Source organism: Alexandromys fortis, unplaced genomic scaffold (genome assembly GCF_014885135.2).
Source record: "Alexandromys fortis isolate MF-2015 unplaced genomic scaffold, M_Fortis_MF-2015_v1.1 scaffold_50, whole genome shotgun sequence".
Taxonomy (NCBI): domain Eukaryota; kingdom Metazoa; phylum Chordata; class Mammalia; order Rodentia; family Cricetidae; genus Alexandromys; species Alexandromys fortis.
This window is the reverse complement of record NW_026067932.1, coordinates 7259317-7286786: the sequence shown is the minus strand read 5'-3', so window position 1 is coordinate 7286786 and position 27470 is coordinate 7259317. Positions and strand designations below refer to the sequence as shown.

The 27470-nt window shown below is 42.9% G+C and overlaps 1 protein-coding gene across 8 annotated transcripts in view; it reads right to left on the bottom strand.

Moving 5' to 3' along the window:
- The window catches only part of Ano4 (anoctamin 4), a 320118-nt gene that overhangs the window by 26194 nt on the left and 266454 nt on the right, over positions 1 to 27470 (bottom strand). For all 8 annotated transcript variants that reach the window (XM_050145810.1, XM_050145811.1, XM_050145812.1 and 5 more), the window contains 7 exons: positions 27016 to 27112; positions 21917 to 21977; positions 15393 to 15475; positions 12600 to 12740; positions 10293 to 10457; positions 3020 to 3056; positions 680 to 791 (listed from right to left, as the gene is read on the bottom strand). In XM_050145810.1, coding sequence (XP_050001767.1) covers positions 680 to 791; positions 3020 to 3056; positions 10293 to 10457; positions 12600 to 12740; positions 15393 to 15475; positions 21917 to 21977; positions 27016 to 27112 — 696 coding nt within the window. The remainder of the gene's footprint in view (positions 1 to 679; positions 792 to 3019; positions 3057 to 10292; positions 10458 to 12599; positions 12741 to 15392; positions 15476 to 21916; positions 21978 to 27015; positions 27113 to 27470) is intronic.

Below are 27470 nucleotides of genomic sequence, written 5' to 3'. Positions count from 1 at the left end.
GGCCTGTTTAAGCAGCAGCTACGTTCTGTTCCTGCATTTGCCCACATCTGATCTTTTGGACAACAGCAGTATTGGTTTTGTTATTGTCACAGTCCTTGGCTAGAGTTTCAGGCTGCTGAGATAACTAAGCAACAAAGGAGAGGCCACCGCATCCATCCCACCAAAGAGGAACTCCTGGCCTTGTCCTGCTTCCTGTCTCCTCAGATAGGATGGGCCAGAATCAGCATCAACACCACAGAACAGGGCATCCCTCCCGAGTTTTCATCCCTGCTGGGTTTCAAGTTACCTAGAAGTCCCTGGCTTCTCACTTCTACCCTCTTCCCTGTTTGGGATATCCTTCTGCGAAGCCAGGGACATCGGCCACACTTCAGTTTGCATTTCCTAATGTCACCTACTACGTTGGTGTGACATCCACAGGCTGGATTCAGGTGAGATGACGTCACATACTTATCAGCTGTTCGCCTACATACACTATCTTTCTGCTCTTTATCTGTACAATAAAGGAGGCCCAGGCACTTTCGAGTAGAGGCTGTTTCCCAGAAAGCGAGGTGGTTTTGCCGTTTGGGAGGGGACAGGAGGTGGCCGATCTTCTCTTTCTACACTCTGGTCACCCTGGCCAGCAGGCTGAGTGAGCCATTCCCACCAGGGCTAGGGGCTCACAGAGAGAGGCGCTCCTTACCTTCCGAGGAAGAATGCGATGTAAAATGTGGAACTGTTCAGATTGACAAACTGAAAAAGAAACATTTTCAGGGTGAAGCTGTTCTCCCACTCGGATTCTGTGCGAGGCTGTTCTGTGGGCAGAAGGGAGCAGGGTTTGAGAGGCTGAGCATGAACCCTGCTCTACTTCCGGCTCTCCTGTCCCCCCCCTAATCCCCCCCCCCCCAGTCTCAGAGGGTCTTCAGGAGGCACAGGGGGCTCGTTTGCTGACAGTTGACCGACTGTGCAGCAGACCACGCAGAGGGTAGAACTCCCCCTCACAGACCAGCCCAAACAACGGAGTGGTCTCAAGCGGCTGCAGGCACGTCTGAAGGAACTGAGCATCCAGACTGTTCTGCCAGCTGAGTAGGGCAATGCATAGCGTCAGACCCCCACTAAGCTCCCAATGATTCTTTGTCTCAGCACCTAGATCTCACGTCATGTGAAGGAACTGCCAATCCCAGGATACCGGGCATGTGTGTCTCCTAGGCTCCTACCCTCATGTACTATTTCTTTCATTCTCAGAGATAAAAACCAAAGGATGGCTTCATCTTTAGAGTTGCCCTATATATCGCTATCTGTGGCACCCATCTGTGACAACCTTAGTCAGGGGCCAACTTGACACTCATATTTCTACTTCCAGGATGCAAGTACCATTTGGACACTATGGCGTGAGCCAAAAGATGGAGCAAGATGCCCCTGAGGCCAAGCCTCCAAACTGACATCTCACGTCCGATCCACTTATCTTTCCTGAGGAGCTGACATTTAAGCTCAAGCAAGGTCAAAGAACATGTACTTAAGGCAATAACGTTTTCTCTATTTCTACATCCCCCAAACTTCTAATTTAGCTTTTAACATTTCACCCCTCAATTGCTTTTCTATGACTTAAGCTTGGGATGCTTCCTGGGAGCGAAACTGAGAAGGGAAGAGGGTTAAGATGATTGGAATGTCAGTGTTAGGACAAGGCTGTGCCGCTGGGAAAGGAAGAAACACTGAACACTTCTCAATGGGTTTAGTTTCACTTCTGCAAACTGAGATCCTAGTTATAGGTGGAGGTTTTCTTGGTTGTCTGGGGGCTGGGTTGTCATTTATCTCAAGTCATGATATGTTGGCCATCTTCGATTCAATTGCTCCTGGACACAGCCTGCCAACGGGCAATTCCCTTTACCATGGCTAAGCTCTTTTCTTCTTGGTAAAGGCATAGTGGTGATGGAAGACGTCAAATGACATGGCCATCTTTGGATAGGACATAACAACTCAATAAATGGATTCAGTGGCGTAATGACAATTCTACAAAAACTACTTGGAAAGTCTCCCCTTTGGACAAGCTATACACAGGAATATATCAAAGCGAGCTACCCGTGAGAGCATGTGATTTTCTTATTGGCTGTAGAACAGCCAACATCTCACGAATAAAATTGAAGCAATTTTTAGACCTTGAAAACTGTAGCAATGCACAGCTTATAGTTGGCTATCAGATTGTTCTAGTATGTTCTGAGGCCAGAGAAATGTCCTTAGAGACAATTTGTCTACAAAATGTCTTTCCACAGAAGTCCATCACCGTTGTTCTGACTACATTCTGATCTAAACTGTTACTAGTCTCTGAAATGACCGATTTTGAAAACCTGATGCCTTTGCCTTTTTTTTTTTTTAATGTTGTCCTAGCATGTGTCAAACTCTTGAGCTAATACCGCTCTTCTGCTCCAGCCTCCTGAGCTGTTGGGGTCTGTGAGTCCGCCACTGTGCCTTGTGGAACCCACCTGTAATTCTAAAATGGAGGTAACTGGTAGCGAACATTTTTGAAATGATCCTGGATCCTTCCTACATAGGTACTTTTGCGATGCTATTTTCTGTGTGTACATCAGGGAAAATATCTACTTGCCTATGGCACATAAGGGATAAACCAGGTTTGAAAAGTATAGATTGAAAAGACCTTATTACTAGACACATTTAGATTGTTCTGCTGAAGGGAAAGAACGAGTGTGTGCTGCACGCAATTCTCAGTAAACGGGGTATTTTTTTCAAACACAATATTTTTATTAACTCAGAATTTAATATATACATTTAATGTATTTTGATCATATTCATCCCCACTAAGCCTCCCAGGTATACCCTCCACCCTGTCCCAATTTCATGTTCTCTTTTGTTAAAAATAACCCACGGAATCCAACTTGTGTTGCCCATAAACTCATGGGTGTGGTACCCCCAACTGGATAGCGGTTGGCCAACCAGGAGCCACAATGGGGCTGTTCATTTCCAGAGCCTGGGAACGGAAGCTTTACTCTCGATCCGAGAGTGCCTTCCACAGTGGGCCTGTACTCACCTAGATTGGTCAGGAGAAGCGCGACTTTTTCATAGAGCTGTAAAAGAAATTCCACACCTTTAACAAGTGAGCGCTAGGTGTTCTGAAGCCCTATAATTATAAAGAAGATCGGCAATCAAGTCAGGAGCAAAACCTTTTTTTTTTCTTTACAGTGCGAACAGCGGTTGCATTGTGAGCAAGTGCACACTTTTGGGGATAACTGGAAATGTGTAAGGTCTTTCTTCCTGACTGTAAGAATCATGCTTCTTGTTTTGGGGTGGATACTTCTGTGGCAGTGAGACTAGCTGCCACTAATTACCAGTTTCCTAAGTGAGGCTGGGTCACATTCCTGAGTGTGGACAGCTGAAGGCAAAAGTCCTGCTTTGTTTTCTAAGGCAGGGTCTGTCATCGTACCATTGCGGAATGCTGTGGATTCTGCATTACGACACTCTTAAAGGCCAGAGCAAACGAGCATTGTGGGACACTCCCAGAGTGTGTGGTTCTGATTCTAAGTGCACGGGACACACCCTTGACCTGCCCAGCTATCTGATTGACAGAGGGCCCTCAGAGGGAATGGAGGGTGTGTGTACATGTGTGTATACATACAGGTGGAGAAGGTAGTTAAAGAAAATATAGTTATCAGAGATTTTCCGGAGGAGACGTAAATTGAGAGAATGAAAACCAACTTCTCTGAAAAGAAAGATGATAAATGAAAATGATAATTACATTAATGGACTGAACAATATGAAAATAGTATCACACAGATCAAAGTACTTATCAATTCCACAGGCTGAACGCCAGCATTCTCTTTGGGAAGCTGTCAGGTCTGACCATGTTGCTTCACCTCTCCTTCAGATCACACTAACTGACATTCAAGTCCTTCCTAATTTCTGATTTCTCTTCCCCAAGATTCTTGCTTACTGTGGAGCCTTGGACTGTATGATTCTAAACATTCAGCAATGGCTACTTGCTCTTTTAAGGCAAATGATTTTCCTATACAACAAAGAACTGGGCCGAGCTCCTGGAGTCCAGCTGAAGTGAGGGGGAGGGATAATAGGAGCCAGGCGGTGGTGGTTGTCACGATCATGATGGAGAAACCCACAGAGACAGCTGACCCATGTTAGTGGGAGTTCATGGACTCTGGACTGACAACTGGGGAGTGTCCACGGGCTGAACCAGGCCCTCTGTGTGTGGGAGACAGTTGTGTGGCTTGGTCTTTTTCTTAGGCCCCTGGCAGTGGGGTTAGCGTTTATCCCTGGTGCATGAACTGGCCTTTTGGAGCCCATTCCCTATGGTGGGATACCTTGCTCTCAGCCTTGATACAGGAGACAGGGGCTTGGTCCTGCCTCAACTTGATGTGCCAGACTTTGTTGGGTCCCCAGGGGAGGCCTTACTCTCTCTGAAGAGTGGATAGAAGCAGGGAGACAGGGGGAGGAGAAACTGTGGTTGGTAAGCAAAATGAATAAAAAAATTAGAAAAACCCAAAGATGTAATTACTAAAGCCGTAAGATTAACTTTTGCACACAGAAACCCCAGCTCATGGAGTCCACTGTTAAAAAGAGATTGGTATAATTACAGCAAGAAATTATGTGGTATAGAGTAGTCATATTTCCTTCAACCATAAAAACAAGATCTCTGTAAACAAGAGATTAGAAGCGCTAGTAAAACTTCCGTTCGTGTTACAAAACATGCTATCATTAAAACTGCTTAATTACATAATTGTCAAAGAGTATTACATTTGTCTGGCAAAATACCTTCCTGAAAAGTATAATTTTGATTCTCTGTTTATTCTTTGTTTTCAAATAATAAATCTTTGTTAATTTGTGACATTTATCTCAAAGGTCTCTTGAGCTGGGGATATACCAGTCACCTAGCGGTGGACACTGGAAAAAAAAAAACCTGGCATTTAAAAATAACATAGACATGAAGACATGATTTGTATTAGCTTTTTGGAAGGAAGCGGTGCTCACCACTATCCCACCAATGTTCACTATGTTGGTTATACATAACTACTACTATGTTAACTCATTGAAAAATACAGTATAGGGAGATGAGAGAAGAATCCACAGCATTAGTGGAGGAGGGGAGGTTGGGGGAAAGAGAGAGAGAAGAGAGAGAGAGGGAAGAAGAGAGGGAGGGAGGAAACGAGGGACATAACAGACAGGCAGGAGACCTTGGCTATGTGTAATAGATATGTATCATGTATGTATAGAGCGAGCTCATTGTAAGTCAGGGGCCCTTAGGTGAGGGTTTGTGTAAAACAGCTGATTCCTTATCAGGCCACTGAGATATTAAAAAGATTGGATGGTTTATTCTGATAAGGTCAGCAGAAAAAAAATAGTTTCCAAACTTAATGAAACAAATTATTCCCCCCTCTTTAATTCAATCCTTCATTGTTATATAGAGGAATTTCTTAGCTTTTTATTACTTGTAATCTAAAGCCCATTTTATTTAATATGGTCACAGCTACTCCTGCTTCCTTTTAGATCCCATTTGTATGAAATATCTAATACTATCTCTTCACTTCCACCCTACGGGGAAAGCAAATTTCTTTAAAAAGCATATAGTTGGAGTCTCATTATAGTATCTATTCGGTCACTCTGTCTTTTAATGGGAGATCTTAATTCATTAACATGTAAGATAATTATCTCAGGTTAGGTCTTGCTTTAGCCATTTTATAACTTGTTTTTACAATGTTATCAGATACTGTAAATTATGGGTGATAATATTTGCAATTGACACAACATAGTCATGTTTTAAGTTATAATTTTCAAATATGATCGCTATAAACACTTCTAATTTGATCATATCAGCCTGATCAATACTTGTGAATTTGTTCTAACATAAGTAATATTTTCTAATTTATTATATATTATATTATATAATTTATTAAATATTATGCCAACATTATGCTTCCCACTTTTTAATAGCATGGCGAAATATCTTATTCAAATTCATATGGCTGAATAAAAAGAGTTATTATAGCCTCCATCTTCCTCTCTTGTTGGTCTACTTAGTGTGCAAGCATGATTTTGACATGTCAGTGGGTCATTAGTGGAGCAGAACACAGCTGAAACGGGAGAAAGAGATGGATGCCAGCCCCCTTCGCCCCTCTTTGGAGCTAATTGTCAAGACACTGAATAAAACACAAATCAATAAACGCGTCTTAATCAGTCATCCAGAGGCATCAGAGGGCTTGGGCTCAGATAACATGGTAAATACAGATTCTATTTTTTTAAGCACATACACAAAAGTAAATACACATCACAGGATCTTAGAAACAAGCATCACATATAAATGTGCTTCTTCCGTGAAGATCAGACGAACTCAGCAAAAAGTCAGAAACGGGATGTGTTATTCAAAATAACTGCACAAAGTTTCAAATAAATATAAAAACTGATCTCTTCCTCAAGGTTTTTATAGTCAGTTAATAAAAAGGGTTAATAATTAACATCTAAATCTTGTAGGCTTTTTTTTTCTTATTTTGAAAGGCCATTCTGGTCAAAAATTTAAGTAGCCCAAACCAACTAAGAGAGCTGTTAAAAAATTACTGTATTCCTGGATAACAAAAATAGTCAATAGAGAATTTAGTTTTTTAACGCTCTCGGCTCAGTCATTAGCTGGCCATCCATTACGCTGCGATTGTTTCCCAAGGACTTAAATTATTATGTTTTTATATTCTGATGAAAACTCTTCCAAACTACATTACACACTTGGCTACTCTCATAATGGAACTCACGAAGCTTCAGGGCAAACCGCAGGAGTGTAAAATGATGCGGGGGGGGGGGGGGGGGGGGGGGAAACAGAGCCGAGGGGGGTAGGGCAATTGGCCACTGAACAAGAGAGCCTTGGATGTGGCTTCTTGCCGAGTTCTTGTGCCCTGTTTCTCTTTTCTTTCTTCCCCTTGCTCCGGTGTGTCACTACCGGTCTCACCAGTAGTTTTTACTCAGTAATCTTATGTTATCTTAGTTTCGGACTCTGGATAATAAGAATACCAAGAGTGTTCCCAGTGCACCTAAAATGAAAACATATTTTCATTTTATAACATATTCCTCTGACCGACACACTTTAAGGATGTGGGTTTCATTAGGATGAAACTTTGTTAGAAAATGTATCAATAGACTCATGGCTCCTATCTCACAAAGCAGGTGTTTTGTAATGTCAACAGCTGGATATTTTGCCCACTCCCTATACCCTCTTTCCCATTTAGGTTTACTTCATCTTTTCTTGGCTGTCTTTTGAAGTAGAGATGACTAGACCCTGCTTTCTAGTTGCAGGAAGTATTATTTCTCTGACAAGGATCCCTGTTCCACACATGGGGACAAACATAATGTGTATGAAGATCCAATGCACACAGTCCTTTATTTCTTAGGGAGATACACAAATCAGACTGTGATTATTTATTATAATTAGTGCTGGGGATAGACCCCAGGGCCTTGTGGAAGTTCAATGTCCACTACACTAATGTGTTACATCCCTAGCTTGACATCATATTATTATTATTTTGAGACAGGGTACTGTGTAGCTGACCTCAAACTCACTCAAACATAGATGAGCCTAGTCTTAAACTCCCAATCCTGCCCCTGGCTCCCAAGTGTTGGGATTACAGATGTTGTTACCACACCCAGTGTGTGACATCCCAGGGACTGTGTCAGCAAGCACTCTGCTGGCTATGTTACACCTCCAACTAAATTAAAATTTTCATAACCACTGTAAGGAAAAGGCATTGGTTAAGAACACAGTAGCAAGCATTCGTTCACTGCACCCCACGAAGACCCAGACACTTTCAAAGCTCTACTGTGTGGTTATAATGAATCGCCCCCTTCACAACATGTTTCCTGCAATTAGCACAGGGACCGGGCTAGAGAACAACAGAGCACCGAGGATGGCCAAGTATTCTCCGTCTCCATAGGATGAAATGGCCACGAAATCATCGCACCAAACTATCAGCACTATTTTTCAACCATTTCTGATTTTGAAACATCAGTTTCTATACTAGGCACTCCCTGCGATCTAAAAATCACTGGCAAGGAGTAATCCGCACTTTGTCAGCTCAGCAATTACTGGTTCACTTGGTAATCATAGCTGAGGTTGTTTATTATTGGGTAGTCGCATTCTCTTGGGGATTCCACAGTGGTTATTGGTTGTGGAACTCAGATATTTTTCAGAACTCTCCCTTACTAGGTGTAATTTTTTTTTCACTTTTAAAAATAGGTTTTTAACTGAAACAGAATTGTATCACTTTCTCCCCTCCTATTCCTCTATCCAGGCTCTCCCCAATACCTTTTTTGGAATTCCTCCCATGAACCCCCATTCTCAAGTGATAGGCTCGTTTCCTGTATTATTGTTTTACACATACACACACACACACACACGTGTGTATGTATGGACAAATACATATAGAGCCAACCTGCTGACTCTGTCTTTGTTCATGGCAACCTAAAATATATACCTGTGTGGTAGTGGGATGGTGTTACGCGGCCTTTGGAAACTCTTGGTCCACTTGTGAGTATGTTAGCATTTCAGCATGAGTCATAATAACAATGCAGTTAGAATGAGCATGAATGGAATAATAATGAGTTGGACATCTAATTCATGCCTGATGCCGTGCTCAATAAATATATTATCTCAATTATTTCTTACTCTAAACCCCGAGGGTCAGTGTTCTTATGCACATTTGACCTCAAAGCCTAACCTTGTCAGCTGTTATTTTTTTTGTTGTTGTTGTACGAATGACAATAATTTACTGAATTCCTGCTATGTGCCATGTGCTTCCTCAGACACTAGTGCCTAATAACAGTAAAAATAAGCCAAAGAGAGAAAGGGCTCTGCTCTTGTGGACCTACACCAGAGGAGAAGATATTACATGAAACCAGGAGTATAACAGAGGCTGATACATTGTATAGAGAAAAATAAAGCAAGCATGGAGGTAGGGAGCCATCGGATGGATGCCAGGGGCAAGTTACAACCTGAAACATAGTGACAGGAAGCCTTTATTAAAGAAGTAATATTTAAACAAAGACCAGAGGAAGGTGAGAACATAAGCTATGCAGACCCTCAGGAAGGGAGGGGCAGAATATTCTGGGAAGAGCTATCAGGAAGGAGGGAGGCAAGAACATTTGAATTTTTCCTGAGTGAGAGGAAAGCCATTGAACTTATAAACCTTTAGAGGAGTCACGTGACTGACTTGCATGCAACGGTCCATATGGTTTCTGCATTGAACCCATACTGAGGTGAGCTGGTATAGGGGCTAGGAGACCAGTTAGAAAGCCACCGAGACAACCCGGAGCAGAGATGCTGGGGACTTGTCCCATGGATGTGTGAAAAGTAGCCTAATTCTACCTTTGAACTCTGACCCTCCAGCCTTGCCTTGTTCGTGTGACACCACATCTGGTGTAGGTACATTTTGGTGGGTAGAGAAACGGATGCATGAAAGGACACGCTAGCTCTATTTTAGTCTGAACATCTGTAAGAGAGAGGCTTTGGGACCAGCTGATCCTCAAGGGAAAATGGGAGCTGTATTTGAAAGGAGAATGGAGAAAGCGGGGCCTTCCAAGTTGGTTCAGCACTTAAAGGCACGTCCAAGTCTAATTACCTTAGACACATCCTCGATACACACATGGAAGAAGGACACAGCCAACGTGGTCCACAAGCATTCTGTATACTGCATGTGCCTGCATAGGCATCCACACACACACATGCACATATGCATGCACGCATGCACACAAGCAAATATAACAAAAGAGATTTTTAAGATGGGAGTGTTGGAGACTGCCTGGGAGGCCATTTCCCGTGCAAGTCTGATGTTCAGAGGAGAGGTCTGGCCTGAAAGACACGATTGCAGGAAGTCCGAGAGCAACATGAGCAGTGTGTATGCATGCATCCTCCGGACATTTTCCTCATGGGGTAATCTCGAAGGACGTGTCAGATCCTGGAGGCTCTATGATGCTCTGAATGAAGGACAGAGGTCAACACTGCTGAGCTAGATTCTAGCCTCTGAGCCGGACTGTCTAAACACACTCTTAGGTGTTGCCCAAGAGAAAGTCGGTGCTGTCCGACAGAATCAACAAGGGACCTGAGGTTCCAGGAGGTGGGTGCCTGGTGCAGATGGTGCTGGAGCCTGGCTTTGAATCTAGTCGTTTAAAGACCCAGATCTACATGTCTAGCCACCAGTGCCTCATCACAGACCTTGTGCCTTGAGGTCAGTCAGTCTTTTCAGTAACAGATGAAAACCATCACAGCAGCATCCCAGCCCCTCCCACCCTTTTGGCTCGTCGCCTCGCCGCTCACTTACCACGTTTAGCAGCATAATGATGCAGAAGTTGATGCACACCGCAGTCCCTGTGGTTGCAACCTGAGAGTTATTCCTGATTAGTGCCCACTTAAAGGCGGCGAAAGTGCTGACAGTCACCACCCGGTAAATGACGATCCCGAACACAGCCGCGATCACCACACAGATCTAGAAGGAAGATGGAGGAAAGCCAGTGAGACCGCCATGTCAGGTTTCAGGAAGCAGATTTGTATTCTGATGAAGAGAGAAAACCAAGTGATGGTGATTCTGCTTCCAGAGTGCCCCCGTGAGAATGTACGCTTTTCCCACGCAAGTTTGGTGTTCGCAGGAGAATACTTTCTCTGGATTTTCCAACAGAGTAGAACAACCACACAGCTTGAACACTGAAGATCTGCTCAAGGCTTTGGAAGCATAATAATCGAGTGTTCAGACTAACACATAATTATTATAGAAATTTATTATGCTTCTGATTGCAATAGTTTGTTTCCTGTTCTTATTATCATAAGATGTAAGCAAAGTCTCAACCCACAGGGGACCCTGGATATTTGCTTCTTTCTAAAAAAAAAACAAAAACAAAAAAACCCCAAAAAACACTTATCTTCTTTCTTTTTTATTTGATGTGTGTGTGTGTGTGTGTGTGTGTGTGTGTGTGTATGTGTGTAGGGACATGAATGTCATGGTGCAGTATGGAGGTCAGAGGACAACTTAGGGGCTAGTTTTCTCCTTCCACCAAGTGGGTTCCAGGTATCAGAGTCAGGAAGTCGAGCTTGATGGCAGGCACCTTTATCTGCTGAGCCACCATGACAACCCATGGATATTTGCTCATGGCTTCAACCGAGTTAAGCATTTTCAGTCTTCAAGACTATTTCCTTTGTCTACAACACCCGTCCACCCATCTCCTGCCAAATGTGCACGCACTCCTATACACAGGGAACTCCCCCCAAACCCACCCCTTTTCACGCCTGAGCACCGGAGTGTTGTTGTTGCTAGAACATGGCACATGCGCTAAATGGGTGCATCCTCTTTTGGGGTACTCCGATGATTTCTAACGATTTGTCAAATCATGATTAATTTCTCCCACTAGAAAGCAAGACCCAGAAGGCAGGGACAGTATCTGTATACTTGCTTTATGTGTCCCTGAGTAAACTAAGGATGTGACAGACACATAGTATCTTACTATTGGATACAAACATAGACGGAAGCATCTATTGTTGGAGATTCATAGTACTTTGGAATAGTCTGTGGCATGTTTATATTTTATAATAGTTTATATTATAGATATAATAACTATCTTCTATTTTTATAAGATAATAGAATCTGAGACTCCACACAGTTTTGGAACTTTCATTCAGTGACTCCTAATAGAGCTTTAATTACCTAAATTTGGGGTTTAAATCCAATCCCTGAAGTAAATATCCAGTGATTTGCAGATTCCTTTCCTTACAATGTTTTTTGTATAAACTTTATTTTCTTCTCACTTCTGGTGTGAAATACACACAAAAAGCTGCAGTACGAACCTTGGCTAGGAATGGCAAGGATGCTAGGAACATAACAGTAAAACAAATATTTGAGTCCTGGTGCTGATGATAGGGAAACAGATGAAGTCTGCACTGAAGGTCATACATGGCAGGGCTACGAAGGCAGGACAAGCCACTGGATTTAGAGCCAGAGGACAGGGCAGAGTTCTAGCTGTGCCACTAGGCACTAGTGTGACTTCTGCACAGCCTCAGCTTCCTGGGCTTTAGGGTCCGTGTCTATAGAACAGGAAAGCCTAGTCTACGTATCTAGATCTTATATGAGAAATAAGTCAGTAAGTACAAGTGTGTGTGTGTGGAAGGTAAAGTGTGACGGCATTACTTAGAAGTGGTACCCAAAGAAGGATGTGGGTTTGGGTCTTTCTATGCAATTGGCTTCTTTCAACTCTGTATTTCTTCACCGCTTAAAGGTGGAGACTGTCTTGGTTTGGGGAAGCGTTCCCATATATGCTGTCTCACAGTTTTAGCTCATTTCAATAGAGCACAGTGGGGCACGGCAAGAGGGAGGACTAGGACATTAGCGTGGGCGTCTGAACACTCACTTATGGGATGACCCTAGGCAAACCCTTAATTTTTTTGGAATCTTAGCTGCTTCATCTGTCACACGGCAATAACAATGTCATCCACGATGCCAAATGCATCAATCAGGATTTAACAGCATCCTGTGTAAAAGCGTTTTATATAATTGTGCAAATACCTGGCATGATTACTGTTGCTATGTCAGAAGTTTGTACCGTCTAAAAACTAAAGAGGTTTTTTAAAAAAAGTTTCAAACCATGAAGAATATTCCTGATGCAGAAACGATGAGTCTGCTGCATTTATCAGTAAATGCTTGGTAAGGTTCCGGCTTTCCAGAAATGGGGTTCATCCGCTCTTTCTTGGAATACTTGGCTTCAAACTGGGGGCGTATTTCTTCCTGGAAGACAAGCAGACACATCTGTATGTGTTGAAGAGGTACTCACAATAAGAAACATTCTTTTCATCCCACCATAAAATGGAATCCCTAGCTATCACACCAATGAGCCAGTCAATGCAGTAGGCTTGGAGACATAGCCTTAAACATTTGGAAGTTGATTCCCTTGAAGAACAACCCTTAATAGGGTGATCAAGATTCATTATCATAGGAGACCTGGACGGAGGAGGGTTTTCCTTGGACTTCCCACGGGAGAGCCCTGATTGCTCTTTGGGCTGACGCGGGAGGGGGACTTGACTGGGGGAGGGGGAGGGAAAGGGGAGGCGGAGGTGGGGAAGAGACAGAAATATTTAATAAATAAATAAATAAAAATAATAATAAAAAGAAAAAAAGATTCATTATCATAAAAGCCAATGTAACTTAGAGTAACAGTTACATTTTTCTGTTACCTTGCTAAATTCTCCCTGAAGAGGGAGTGATGTTTAAAACTGACTACCTGTTCTATACCTAGCGTTCTGGATCAGCCAGAGATGGTCACTTTTATCATCAGGCAATAGCGTGAACAGAAGAACAAAGGCGTCTTTTAAATAGGCAAATGTTCAACATCTATTTTGTGACATACTGACAGTATCATTCTTAGCCTTCTTGGTAAACCCTGAAACAGTTTTATTTCTGTGTGCCCAGGTTTAGGTGGCTAAAATCCACAGCGAATCTACATTTAATAAGCTCATGCACCTTTAACCAACAGACACTAAGTGTATTCTTCATTGCTTAAACACCTTCCAGGTGTGGATGTTTCAAGGCTCCTTCAATCCCAAGCCAAGCTGAGGTTTTTGTTTCATTTAGCGGAGTCTTATTCCAGTGTGACCAGTTTCCAAGTAGAAAGCAATTGTGGGATTAAGAAAGATAATCGGTGAGAGAACGTACTAGAACGTTGCTGGTTAATTAAGTACACGCCATTCTCGAGTGAACTGGACAACGACGGAAAATGAGCTAAAAGAGATGGGCTGGAGATGAAGTCCACACAGACAGAGCATGCTCAGATGAAAACAAAAGGCAAAGGAGACGGAAGCTAATTACTGTGCACGGAGGGCAGACCTAGGTGGAGAATAGCCGTGCTCTGCAGGAGACATGTTCACAGATACGCTCAGCCTGCCTTTTCTTTATTTCAGGCAGTGAGGTTTGAGGATACAGAGGATACAGAGATAGAGCTGCTTCTGTTTGCTCTGCAAGCTCTCAGCTTCTCAGGATACAGATGGACGAGCCGCTGCCCATGGACTCCATGTCCACCTGAGTATTGCCTCCAAGCCCAGGAGACCATTTTCTGAAGAATGTTGATGACACATGAGCGTGGCTGTCTTTCAGAATAGTAAGAATTACTGACAAACCCCAGTGTTATATATCAAAGTTCCTTGCTGGATATCTTTAAAAGACAGAACAAAACAAAAATGAATTAAGCAAAAAAAAAAAAAAAAAAAAAAAAAAAAAAAAAAAAAAAAAAAAAAAAAAAAAAAAAAAAAAAAGAGCCTAGGATAATTATGTAACTAAGAAGAAAACCTGTCAAAATTATCTCCATTGTCAAGCCAACCACAGGGCCAACATTTTCACAATTTGTGCTTCTAAAACCCTCTGTTAATGTAAAGAAACACATACATGTTCCTCTAGGAAAGAAAACGCCCATTCTAGCTATAATGACAATGTAATTTTTACATTATATGACTCACAGGCATACAGACACAGCAAGGCTCTGGTGATTTGGGATTCTGAGAGCTAAGAGAACACAAGGATTAGAAAAAATGGGTGAGGCCCAGGGTCCAGCGGAAGGGTGTGAGAAGTGAGTCTGGTATGAACAAATGGGTCAAGAAAAGGGGACCAGAACTGGGAACAAATGAGGAAAGAACACAGTGTACTGACCTAGAAGGGGGAATGGGGACCAAGGTGGCTGGGAAGATGAATTAAGTTCCCGGAGGCTGAGCTTGCCCTCCTCGGCAGCTTGGTCTACAGCTGACCCTGCATTCGTCCATACCAAGGGGGCTACCTGGGCTACCTCGGCTACCTGGAGCGCTTCTTCTCAGCACTTAGACCTTGATGTAATTCTGAACTTATTCATGTCTGAGGGCTGCTGTGGGTCCTGGGTTCACAGACACATTTATTTCCTCAAACTGTTCTCTAATGAGGTGTATTTCAAATGCTCAGTGCTAATAAAAACTGCCTTCTACTCAAGTCAGGAAAATGGATGATAAGTCAGGATGGTCCTCCTGAATCCCATGTGTCTCTGCCTATTGGAGAAGTGTCTCCTGCCTCATGGATTCTCATTCAGTACCATGTCAGAGTGGAGCCCAAGCACATAGCTTGGATGGTGGTATTGCCAAATGATGCCAGACTCTCCCACCTACTGCCTCATGGGAAAAATCCCATGATGTAACCCAGGCTGGCCTTGACTTGAGGTCTTCCTGCCTCAACCTCCCAGATGCTAGGGACCTAGACATATCACCTGTACCCTCTTTATGCAACTTGAAGCACCCTTCAAAGACAGTTATTGAAGTTGCTTTCTGGATAACCTGACTTCCCTCATTCAGCAGAGGGTGGCACCTCAAAGATTTCATTTCATGGGGGCTTGTGCTGTTACGATATCCTGAGGTGAGTGTTACTCACCTCCTCCTCCTCCCAGTCTATCAGATCCCAGTCGTAAGCAATCACCGCTCGGCGTCTTTTCCAAAATTCCAGGAAAACGGTAGCTGGAACAAACGGAGAACAAAGGTAGTTTCAAATATAAAGCAACACTGTTTAAATGAATAATGAAGGCAATGCAGACAATGGCGGTGGCTTGGAGCTTGCTGTTGTTTTGTTTTTGAAATCAGAATTTTTAATTTGATACTATTTAATGGGGAGATATCTTGAGAATTATTAAACTTGAGTCAAATATAATGAAAATTAGAGATTTTGGATGGAACTAAATTAAGATGGCTTGCAGGTCGAGGCAGAGCAGATTTAACATAGACAGAGTCCTTGGAATAAATAATACAAGAAACTTTCCTGCCAATATCTTGCGTACTAATATGGTATTTATTTTTTAAATACAAAAGGCATCTAGGAATAGAGAAACAACCCCAAACCTCAGCATACATTGGATGGGCAGTAATTTCTTGTTCCCAAATTCTCTTCAGAGAAAAGTTTATAAAATATCTTCACCATATTTAGATATATGCAAATATATTTGTACTTAATATAAATATGCTAGCCAGACACAGTGGTACATGCCATTGATCCCAGCACACAGGAGGCAGAGGTAGGCAGATCTCTGTGAGTTCAATGCCAGCCTGGTGTACACAGTGAGGTCCAGGACAGCCAGAGATACACAGAGAAACCCTGTTTCAAAATCATTAAAAAAAATCCTTTTGCTCTAAGGATATTGAAGTGTGGCTGAAGAACATGTAGTTATGACTCTTAGATGTTTTCCCATCAATGTCATCCAAATAATATCAAAGTTTGAAACTAACTGTGCTTCTCTTTTTGTCTGGTGAAATATATGACTTCCCCTCACACTGACTGAATGAGCTTCATAGGAAAGATTACCAGCTCTTCTCTGAGGTACATTCCCGGTGCACAGGAAAGAATTGTTGCTGGGAACATGTTTGCTTAAATGCTCTCCATACAGTAGGGTGGTCCAACCAGACCGGAATGGTCACTTACGCAGGAGAGAAATTACCTCCATTTATACTACAGAAAGATGTTAGATCTTTGTATTGGAATGGTGTGGTCATGTCTTAATGGATGTAGACGCTTTACTATGGGGAAAAGTTTCATGCCTCTGTTGGGACTCTACTCTGAAGGCATGAAGACATAACCCTTAGAATCTTAAAACATTCTAAGTATGTATGTAAATTAGTATACAAATACAGTAACCTTTTGTCTGTGGGGTAGACATCCCAGCACCTCCTCAAATGCCTGAAACCGTGCTGACTGTTAGAGAATAACGGCAAAGACATTGCCAAGAAATCTGAAAGATGAAGAGACTTAAAGACCTGATGGCGTAACTCCCCTGCTAACTTGTTAAAAGCTTGAGTTTCACAGCAAAAACAAGAACAAAGGCTAGATAAAATGGGCAATGGGCATGAAAAGGAATGAGTAGTTTTTTATTTCTGAATGATGGGGCCTATTTCAAAGTGTCAGCTTGACTGTTCCCAAGCCAACCTGATGGCTCAAAGTATCTTCAGAAACCTAGGTGAGGCCGGGCGGTGGTGGCGCACGCCTTTAATCCCAGCACTCGGGGAGGCAGAGGCAGGCGGATCTCTGTGAGTTCGAGACCAGCCTGGTCTACAGAGCTAGTTCCACGACAGGCTCCAAAGCCACAGAGAAACCCTGTCTCGAAAAACCAAAAAAAAAAAAAAAAAAAAAGAACCCTAGGTGAGATGGTTCCCTGGCTGGATCTGGATCTGGATCTGGTGCTGGGGTTGTTTTCTAGGAAATGATCATGATGATGATAATGAAAATAATAAATAAAATTATTACTAACAATAATTTGATTATTTATTTTCAATTATTATTGGTCATAATGTATTATTAATTTAATTTAGTTATTGACATTAAAATTATTATTATTACAAATAAGAAAGATTCTAGGAAATGTAGAATTAATTGCTTCACATATACAACCACTTTCCCCAGCAATACTAATTTTTTCTAAAAAAATGAAAGTAGTAACACTAACAGACTTAATCTTTATCAGTCCTTTATAACTCTCTGAGAATGTTTATTTGGATAAGAGGTGGGGGACTAGAGCTGAGGATTGGAACACACATTGAGATGCCAGGCAGCTCTCAATGGCTGTGTTGCCGAAAAAGCCTCACAATTGTCTTCATGTAAACCATATCTGCATCAAAATGATAGCATTAAATATTAAAGATTCCAAGCAGCGTGGTTTTGTAGTTTACTAAGCTTCACAGCCCCACAGAGGCTATGTGTCAAAATGCGTTCATTTCAGGGTCCAGGAAGTCAGGGGTGGAGACATATTTTAATGGAGACATATATTTTAATAAGATCAAAGCCAACCATTGATACCCGGACCTTTGAGATAAGTACATGAGTTTATGTGCAGGGCAGGGGGATTTGCAACTCACAGCGGGGCGGGGGGGGGGGGGGGCCTGAGAAGCCAATTTGTTAAAGTCTGATCTACCGTAAATACACTAAAAATGTCCTGATGGGAATCCAGTGTCTGGGGATTGAAGTGAACACTGCTGATTAATACAGCGGAAAGAAACAGTTCTTAAGAAACAGCCCCCTCCTTCCATTCCCTTCACAATCAGTGATTCCACTAATTCAAAACACCAAATGATATACTAAATAGAGTGATTTGCACGCTTAAACGAGACAGGATAAGGCATTTAGTTTCACAAGCATCCTGACACGGGGATTCTTGAGAGTCATTTTAAAACAGCCTCTGTCCCAAACGGATTTTCACATCCTGTATTATACATCGATGCTGGGAAAACCCGAAAGAGAGTACTGTCTCTCCAAGTCACATTAGCTCTGGGAATTCTGACTCCATATCTGAGCTGGCTGCTGAGGGGATCCCACAGGTATTGAGGTTTGTCTTTTCCTCCCAGGGACTACAGTTTCATGGGGCCTATTAAGGATGTGCTTCCCTTCTGGAAAATGGGACCAAACTGCAGGGGTCTGAGGACCTTCCCTTTCATGCTTGAGGGCTTAACTACTAAAATATAATAAAGTAATGATTGCACACATGGCTAAAAGACAGTGAAAAACTCTGATAACAGAGAGAGAGAGAGAGAGAGAGAGAGAGAGAGAGAGAGAGAGAGAGACAGACAGAGAGAGACAGAGAGGGAGGGAGGGAGGGAGAGAGGAATAAAGTGCTCACTCACTCAGGGTTGCTGCATCAGCTCACTGCTTAGAGTGAGCAGGACCCTGATTAGAAAAGAGAAAGGAAACAATGGTCTTAATGTGTCAGGGAGGCAGGGTATTAGCCCAGAAGGGCCACATTAGGAGGACTTGAGCACAAACAGTGTCTTCCAGATAGGATAGGGCCAACACACTCATGAACTCATGAGTGGTTGTCTATACAAGACCTGCACAAGGATGAGCAGGTCAGCTTTCTAGCATGGAGGTGAAGGGTCTTAACAGCCCCACTTCTCACTGAGGAGCTATTGGTGGTTGATGGCTCCTGGGAAAGGGAGTCAGTTTTGTTTAAGGATGTGGCCTCTGGTAGACTAACAATGGTATCAAGTGGATGATGCCACACCCATGAGCATGTTTGCGGGCAGCACAAATTGGACTTCATGGACAGAGAGTTCTCAAAAGGAGAAATAAAAACGGCTGAGAAATATCACCAGAGGCTTCATCATTCTTAACAAGCTGGAAAACTCCAGTGAAAAGAATGTAGCTTCTCTGGGCCTCTAAGTTCTTTCCATTATAGAATGGAAACAGTGATCCACTCTGATGGTTTATGAGAAAGGGAGAAATTGTCCTGTGTGCACATATCCACACATGGTGGGGTTCTTGTAATTAAACGCCTCTTCTTTTTTGACTATACAATACTAATTTACCTAATTAATTGTTAATGTGTTTTTAATTAACTATGGGACAATATTGTTTTGTTGGACATGTAGATAAGATCACAGAAGATGAAGTTAGATAGTCTTCAGAAACAAAAGGCCATTTTGATAACATGAATTAAAGAGGAGGGAGATCTCCTTTGCCAATCCCTTACAAAATTGTACAAAGTCTTTCATTCTGCACAAAGGATCCACCATCTTCTCATTTTGAATGGAGGGCTTGTGGTGCCCCAGCGGGCACCTCATTGTTTGCTGGGAGTAATTTTTAAGACAACATTGAAAGTAAAAAAGATAAATAAATAAGGGGCAAAAAAAGAGAGGACTCAGCAATGAAGACCAGAGGGAAATAATCTACTTCCCGACACGTCTCTGCCAGCATCTATTTCCCTAACGATTCTTCTTTTGTCTCTGGGGAGAGAAGCTAATTTAGCCCACGATTATCCTGTCCCTCGACTCCTTGTAACAAAAGGAGCACAGAGGAAAGAACCACACGTTATACCTTTAGTCCAGAGTCCCGGGTTCACGGGGTAACCTGAAGATCTTCATGGAGCCCTACTGCCATACACATGGGAACACGAGCAAAACTAACATGCGAGCCCAGGGCGGGGACCGTGCTACCCACTGGCTCCAGATGGAGTTTTACCGTTCAGCTGGTGAACGCCAAAGCAAACACGGTGACCAGCACATCCACCCGAAGGTCCCACAGATCTCTCTGCCCTCATCAGCGTGTGTCTTAGCGATGATCCGGAAAACAGAGTGCGGGTGTTTTCTTCAGGGCTGTAACGTGTCAATCCTGAGATATGATCCTGACAGGATTAGCTCCATTTGGAAGCGATGTGCCTCTACATAACATCACTGTCCCAAAGCAGCAAAAGGGGGAGGCTCAGGATGAACATTATGGTTTGTTATCCGAAGGCTGGAGGCTCCTAGGCCAAAGCAGCTGCTTACAAATGGCACCCGTGCCTAGCCCAAAGCTGAGGCGCTCCGGCTGCCCAGGTCGGCTGTCGGCTTTGCTGTGTGCTGGCATTTACTTCAGCTTCCTCGGCTGTAACACGTGCATAGTGGTAGCGGCTTTCTTGAAGGTTGTGGTGGTGATTAAATGAGATATGTACAATGACTATGACAGTGGGTAGCAATAACCATATACTACCAGTATAACTTATTATTTTTGGCTGTCCTAGATCACTGCAAAAGACATGCCTTTATGCAAAGGAATACCTCAGATGGTTGATCCTTGCTCAAACCAGCACACTTCTTGGAATAACATAGGACTTAAGCAATAAGTTGTCAATCAAGATGAAGCAATTTAGAGCGTGAATTACCCAAGGTTTTCTTTGCCTAGAGTCACTCTAAAATGTTCCTCTGTGCCCAAAATGTCTGGTTGAAAATCTATCAGACTCATATTGCATATATTCCAAAGCCCAGAGCTGTCAAGTCTCTAGTCCCACTTGTAACCTTAGAATCTTCTTAACTCCATGTTCCATCACTAAGCAGTCAAGCCAGGCAAGGGGACCATCAATAAAACCGATTTGTCCTTCACGGGACAGGACAACAGTAGCATTATTAGGGAAGAGGTGACAAATTCTACCTTCCAGACAAAGGGCATTGTACCATAATCTCACTTCGGTATAACCTCAGGGGTTCAGTTGTAGGAGGATAAAACTTATCTCACTCAAAAGATCTAGCAATGGCGACCTGAAATTGGAGAAATATTGAAGTGGATATGAGAGGTTTTATTGAATTCTTCATGACTGACACTGGGAGACTGCTCATTGTACACAAACATATCCCACTTCAAAGTAGACTAGTGCTCAAGAAAGAGCTAGCACATGGGGATGCTGGGTGAGGATGCTTATGGCAGCTCTATCCCTGGTGATGAGCAAACTCTTCTAATGTCCACCAGTATGCCCAGCGGCTATTCCCATTTTATGTGTGGCTAGGACCAGAGAAAGTTAGGTACCGCTGACTTAAGCAATAAGTTAATTTCCCAGAGTCGCTTCATTTGTAACAATGGCAAAGCTGAAGCACTCGTTGCTTATTATACTGTGTGATTATGACACTTATATGTTCTAGGGAGGCAAGGTATATATTATTTTTGATCTTGATCTCAGTCACGTAGCCAAAACTCTGTGCAAACATTGGCTTAGTTCTTTTTCTTCCCCCTCCTCATCTTCTCTGTATTTGCAAGGGATTCAGATGCATTGAGGATTTAAGGATAGCAAAAATCATGAGAGATTATTACATAGTCCACCAGGGATGGCAGAACTCCTATAGGTACCAGACTATTCATAGACAGGCTACAGCATCCAACATCTTTGACAGCTATCAGCCACAGGAGGATTATGAGAGAAAGAGATAGTGGATGACTCCACGGAAATTGATGAAGTTGTCCAAGATCTTAAAGGAAACTATCAGATATATTTCCCCTGTATATTATCACTTTCAAAGTAAACCAAATAAATTAGCGAGTGACCTGTTTGTTACCAACAGAAATCCAACTGAATTCACTCAAGCTTCTCCCAATGACATCCAGAGGGAGGCTCTAGAGAAGGAAGCCACCACAGGGCAGATGAGGCAACTCAAGCTCTACAGCTCTTCTTCACTTACCCCAGACGGCCATGAACACAGCAAAGAACACAGTAGCTCCGTTGTCAAAAAGGTGTGTCACCTGGAAATGACAGAATCCATTCAGCTGGTTTCTCAGGAATAACACTCTGTTATTTTTAGCGGGGGCATGAAAGTAGTTATGGTGATACAGTGAGCTTTGTAAGGGCTCTTTGGTGAATATTTCCCCTGACAATGAGTAAGAAGGGGGTGGGTGTCTTCTGACTGTGACATTCAGATACGGAGAAAAGAGTGTGTTCCCTTTACATCAGGATCATGCAACTCCAACAGTGCTTCTAAGAATTCCACTTTGCGTGCCTTAAAAACTCTTACACATCTATATAGATATGGATATAACTATATTTAGGACCAGGAAGGTGCTTCTGTTATTGATTTATAGGCTCTTAACTCCCCAAACATTGTTTCTAATGTCTCATTTATTCATTTCAAAAACATAGCTATTTTGCTCCTATAGTTGAGCAAACATTCTGTGGGTTACTTTGTATTTCAGCAATTTAGATGCAAGAGACAAGAACTGTTATGGAATTCACTCTCACACTCATTAGAGCCGGAGGCAATCACTGCATTTGCTCACCCACTTCCTATAGCCCCAAGACAGTTAGCACTACCTCTTCACCAGAATGTTATCTAAACTTCTACTCTTACTGACAAACAGCCACACTTGTTTCCACCCCCAGTCTAAATCCCACCAAAGTCCATGGCAAACTGATGACCGATGGTTACAGAAAACATAGCTTTTGGGGGATGTTTCCCTAGTAAAGGATACTTTACTGTCCCTGGAGAATATGCCCATAAGCAGGTGTTTTCTCGCCGTATCACAGTGTCAACGATTTTGTTATTATTCTAAAAGTTTATGCTCTCTCTTTCTTTGACTGTAGGAGAGACGGGCAGCGTTCAAACACTAAATGCGATGTAAGCACCTAAGTCCTATTCCTTTCATCTGTCGGATGGAACACTGGCCACCCAGTACCATATAATCCTAACAGTTCTAGGAGTAGATAGATGGTGGCTCCAGTCTCTGTATCTGAGTATCTGGTGAACGTACTAGCTGGTAACATGAGGTTCTCGGTTGAATTGTGGCTGTCATTCTGGGCTGCCCAGGTCATTGCCACGCACACAACAGATGTCTCTACAGATGTCTCTCATGCTGTTTCCAAGGAGTACATGGATCAGTGGGACCCAGTGGGCAGCTTTCCTGGGACAGGATATATCAACATTTGAAGAGACAGTTTTCTGCTACAGTTTTCTGCGTGAGTCAGAATAGGTAAGAAAAGAAGGACTTCTGGTTCCTAGCAAAATGCTAGTCTAGCTCATCTGATGGTCCCCTTGGCCAAGTCCCACCAAAGCAAAGCAAGAGAACAGGCTCCAAATTTTGAACAAAGACCTTAAGATATTCCAAGGGACACAGGTGGTGATCCCAAACCTATCTGCATGGGGCTTGTGTATGTGTGGGCATGCGTGAGTGTGCATTTACATGTATGCATGTATGTGTGAGGGCCTAAGATCAATCCCAGGGGTCTTCCTTGATTGTTCTCCACATTATATATTGAGGTGGGTCTCTCGGTCAAGCCCAGAGTTTCTGACTCAGCTAACGTAGCTCGTTTAGGGGATACCAAGTCTCTGTCTCTGACACGCTGGGATTACAGGCAGGGTGTCACATCCACCTGGGCTTTCCATGGGCGCTAGGAGAGCTGACGTCCTCGCCCTGGCATGGCAAGGGCTTTACCTCCTCACCTATCTCCCCAGCCCAGCAGAAACTTTCTGCAGGAGCGCAGACTCTACAACAACAGAACAAAACCTGCAACGATTTTTCAATGATGGGGATTGAAGCCCAGAGCCTCCTACGGGCCAGGCAAACACACCACCACTGATTTATCCCCAGTGCAAAGGCCAAGAATCTAAAATAAGCACAAACAGGATACTTAGGGAGAAAGGGAGAAGACAGAAGCCTGGAGGCACAGCGTCTTCCCATCACAGGACATGAACCTGTCTGCAGAATGACACTGTGCACAAGTGTATTGGAGAGCCACTGGGGGTCTGGAGGGTACCAGTTCTAGCTGGGAGTTACTTTGTATTTTGTTGTTAATTAGTTTATTTATTTATTTATTTTGCAGAAAACAATAAGTTTGTCAGCATCTCCCTTCTTAGGTCACTTGGAGCTAGTTTCAGACTCTTGTGTTTGCCGAGGACGAGGATACCGTATCATCTGATGAGTGAGCAGAGCAGCTGCTTCCTGAGTTGGATCTACTCTCTAGATACAAGACCCACAGACTCACTCCTGACATTTCTAACAAATGCCTCCAAAGGAAGCCTGCCAAACTCAGATTCTGTCACTCTTGACTCTAGTCTGAAATTTTAGGGAAGACCGAATGCAAAATTCAGTCTAAACATCATACAGCTCAGTAGGACCTGGTAGTAAAGAAGAAGTGTTGTGTGTCCTGGTAAACTGAGGCCCATGGTTATCAGGTTTATTGCCTTATGGGTAAGGATGAGCAGGTTTTAGCTTTCTGAGTACAATGGTAATAATAACATCTGTCTTGAAATTGACATGCAGGTTGGAAATAAGAATGCTACCCAGCAATTATGGAAATAACCTAACATTGCAATTAGGATTATTTCAGATTTCTGATAGAATTACTGGCAACAGAAGCTCCTACAGAATCTGAGTCCTCCGAACTATTCTCGATGGTTACTGGGAGGAATTATGAAGGATTTCCTAGAAAGGGAGTTTCACCCAAGCAACTCTTCACATTAAAAGTCTTTTCATTAGCAACAAACACACAGGACACCAAACAAAGACCAAACTGTAAAAATCTGATGGTTTCCAAAAGCAGGCTTTGGAAACATAAATTATCTCACGAGTTTTCAACAAAATCGCACTGCTGACAGAGTTCTCGATTTCTGAACTATACGTTTCCCAGGTTGCTCTGCTTCATCCGTCCTTACAGCCTCAATCTATGTGCCCTCTAAAGATAGGGAGAGGCACTGCATCTTCTCTGGTCTCTTGTGACCTAGGCTCAAAGCCCAGATCTTTTTAGACTCCCAGCTGACTGCTGCAGCTTGGGCTCTGCCCATAGGACTCACCACCTGCAGGGCTGTAGCCATTATGGATGGGTGGGCTGTGGGCTGCCTATTAAGTTCTCTTGTCCTAAGTGAACAAAACAGGGCAAAGCTAATGAGTCATTAGACAGATCCAGGCTGTGGTCATCACAGATGTGTGATAAAATCTGCCAACCCCTTTTATAGCCGGAATCCAGGCAAGCATAGAGGCGGCGGATCTTAGGAAAGCCTACCTCGACCGAACTCTAGCTTCTGTCTGAAATTATGATACCGCCGTGAAGTTAAAAATATCCTCTAGGAATCTGATAAATGTATCTAGTATTTTTGTTAAAGTAAGACATACCATGAGAATGGGGCATGAGGTCGCACACGACAGAAATCACAGTGTCATGTCCTGAGTGTTATTTTCAAAGCACTCTTCACTTAGCAGGCTGTGCCATGGAATGGGGCAGGAAGGACTGCCACTTAACTGTGGTTAAGAATGACAAGCTTAGTCCCAGGAAGCCAACACCTGTGCAAGGTCAATGAGAGGTGGCTGAGCTGGATCTGATTAATGGCAGTAATGATAAAGAAAGTTAAATGGCCACAACTATTATTTACTGAGAATTTTACTGTTTTTTTTTTNTTTTTTTTTTTTTTTTTTTTTTTTTTTTTTTTTTTTTTTTTTTTTTTTTTTGTTCGTTTGTTTGGTCTTTTTTAAGGCAAACTACAGTAGAATCCAATGTAGGTTGTTTTCATTTTTGTTTTTCTTTTGTAATTGTTATGTGCATTGATGTTTTGCCTGCCTGTATGTCTGTGTGAGGATGCCGGATCCCCAGGAACTGCAGTTACAGACACTTGTGAGCGGCCACGTGGGTGCTGGGTATTGAACCCAAGCCCTCTGGAAGAGCAGCAAATGCTCTTAACTGCTGAGCCACCTCTCCAGCCAAGATCTTACTGTTTGGCATGTCCGTTTTACAGGTGAAAAGAGTCTCAGGAGCATAGAGCTTAAACAACTGCTCTTGGCAAACAAGTGGAAGAGAGGAGAGTCAAACTCAGAAGCTGCATGGAGCAGAGGTCTCCAAGAATTACACGTGGGTGTCCAGGTTCCTGGTTAGCCACAGAATGTCTAGAGTAGGAGTTTTAGGCCATTTTCTCTGCTATGGATCTCTTTACCAGGCCGGTAAAAGCTGTGCATCTGTCATGGGTCATACTGAGTGGTCAATTTGACAGGATCTGGAATCCCTTAGAAGAAAGGCCTCTGGCCAAGCCTGTGAGGGATTATCTTGATTAGATAATGGATGCAGAGAACTGCATCCTGAACACGGGCAGCCCCGTTCCCTGGGCTTGGGTCTTGTACTGTATAAGCAAGAAAAAGCTGGCTACACACAGATTCATCCTCCCATGCTTCCTGACTGAAGCAGCAATGTGCTTCCTGCTCCTGCCCCTATATCTTCTTGGCCATGTTGGACGCCATCTTGGAATCATGGGCCAAAATCATCTCTTCTCCTGTTAAGTGCTTTTTGTCAGAGAATTTCGTCACAGCAGCAGGGAAAGAAATTGAGACAGTGTTTAAACTGTAAGCTTTTAATATGTAAAAGATTGAGTCCATTGCTTCCCAGCCTTTTGACTAAGATCATGTGTAAAAATAAAATCCACTGGATCACAAGAACCAAACAACACAGAACACACTGGTGCTCACCAGAATTTACGCCACGAGAGACCTGGGCCCCACATGTAACCAGCAATAAATACAAACCAAGCAAAGAACATCAAAAGCACAGAATGAACTTCCCCTGACTCCAACAGCTCTGCATCAGGTCACGCTGCAGCATCTCGGGCTGGTGCCTGGAGACACATCTTTTAGACACACCGCATTCAAAAGGTTATTTGCAATGGAATGCTGAGTGCTGACATTTCCATCATACAGCACAATGTGGGGTTCAAATGTGGGAAGTAACACAGGCGTACGGCCACCCAGTGTTCCACAGGAAAGCCTATATTAAATTCTATCCCACCTACAATGTCGCCTGTTGACTTACCTTGGCGTAGACACAGCTGTCTGACAGTCTCATGAAGGGACAATATTTGTCACATACAGGACACATGATGATGTCTGTCGCTTGGCAGACTTCTTTACTGAAAAAGAGAACAGAGGAGGATGTTCTCTTGATGACGCAGAATGCGTTTCCTTTCTTCCTCTGAAACATTGCTAGAGTGTTCAAACCATAAATAAAACCCACTACACTCATTTCATGCCCCCAGAAGCTTCTCAGTCTTTTCTGATATTAATATAAATAGCCCCTGCATGCATTAATATTGTGATAAAAAGGTTATTATCACATTGCTTATAAATAAGCTTTATTTACATATTAATACATTAAACTTGGGGAAATACATTTGTTTATACCCTAAGTTGTACCAAATGAGTCCTTCACACATTTTACCATAGGAAGCAATTTCTTTTTTTTTTTATTTATTTATTTATTTATTTTTT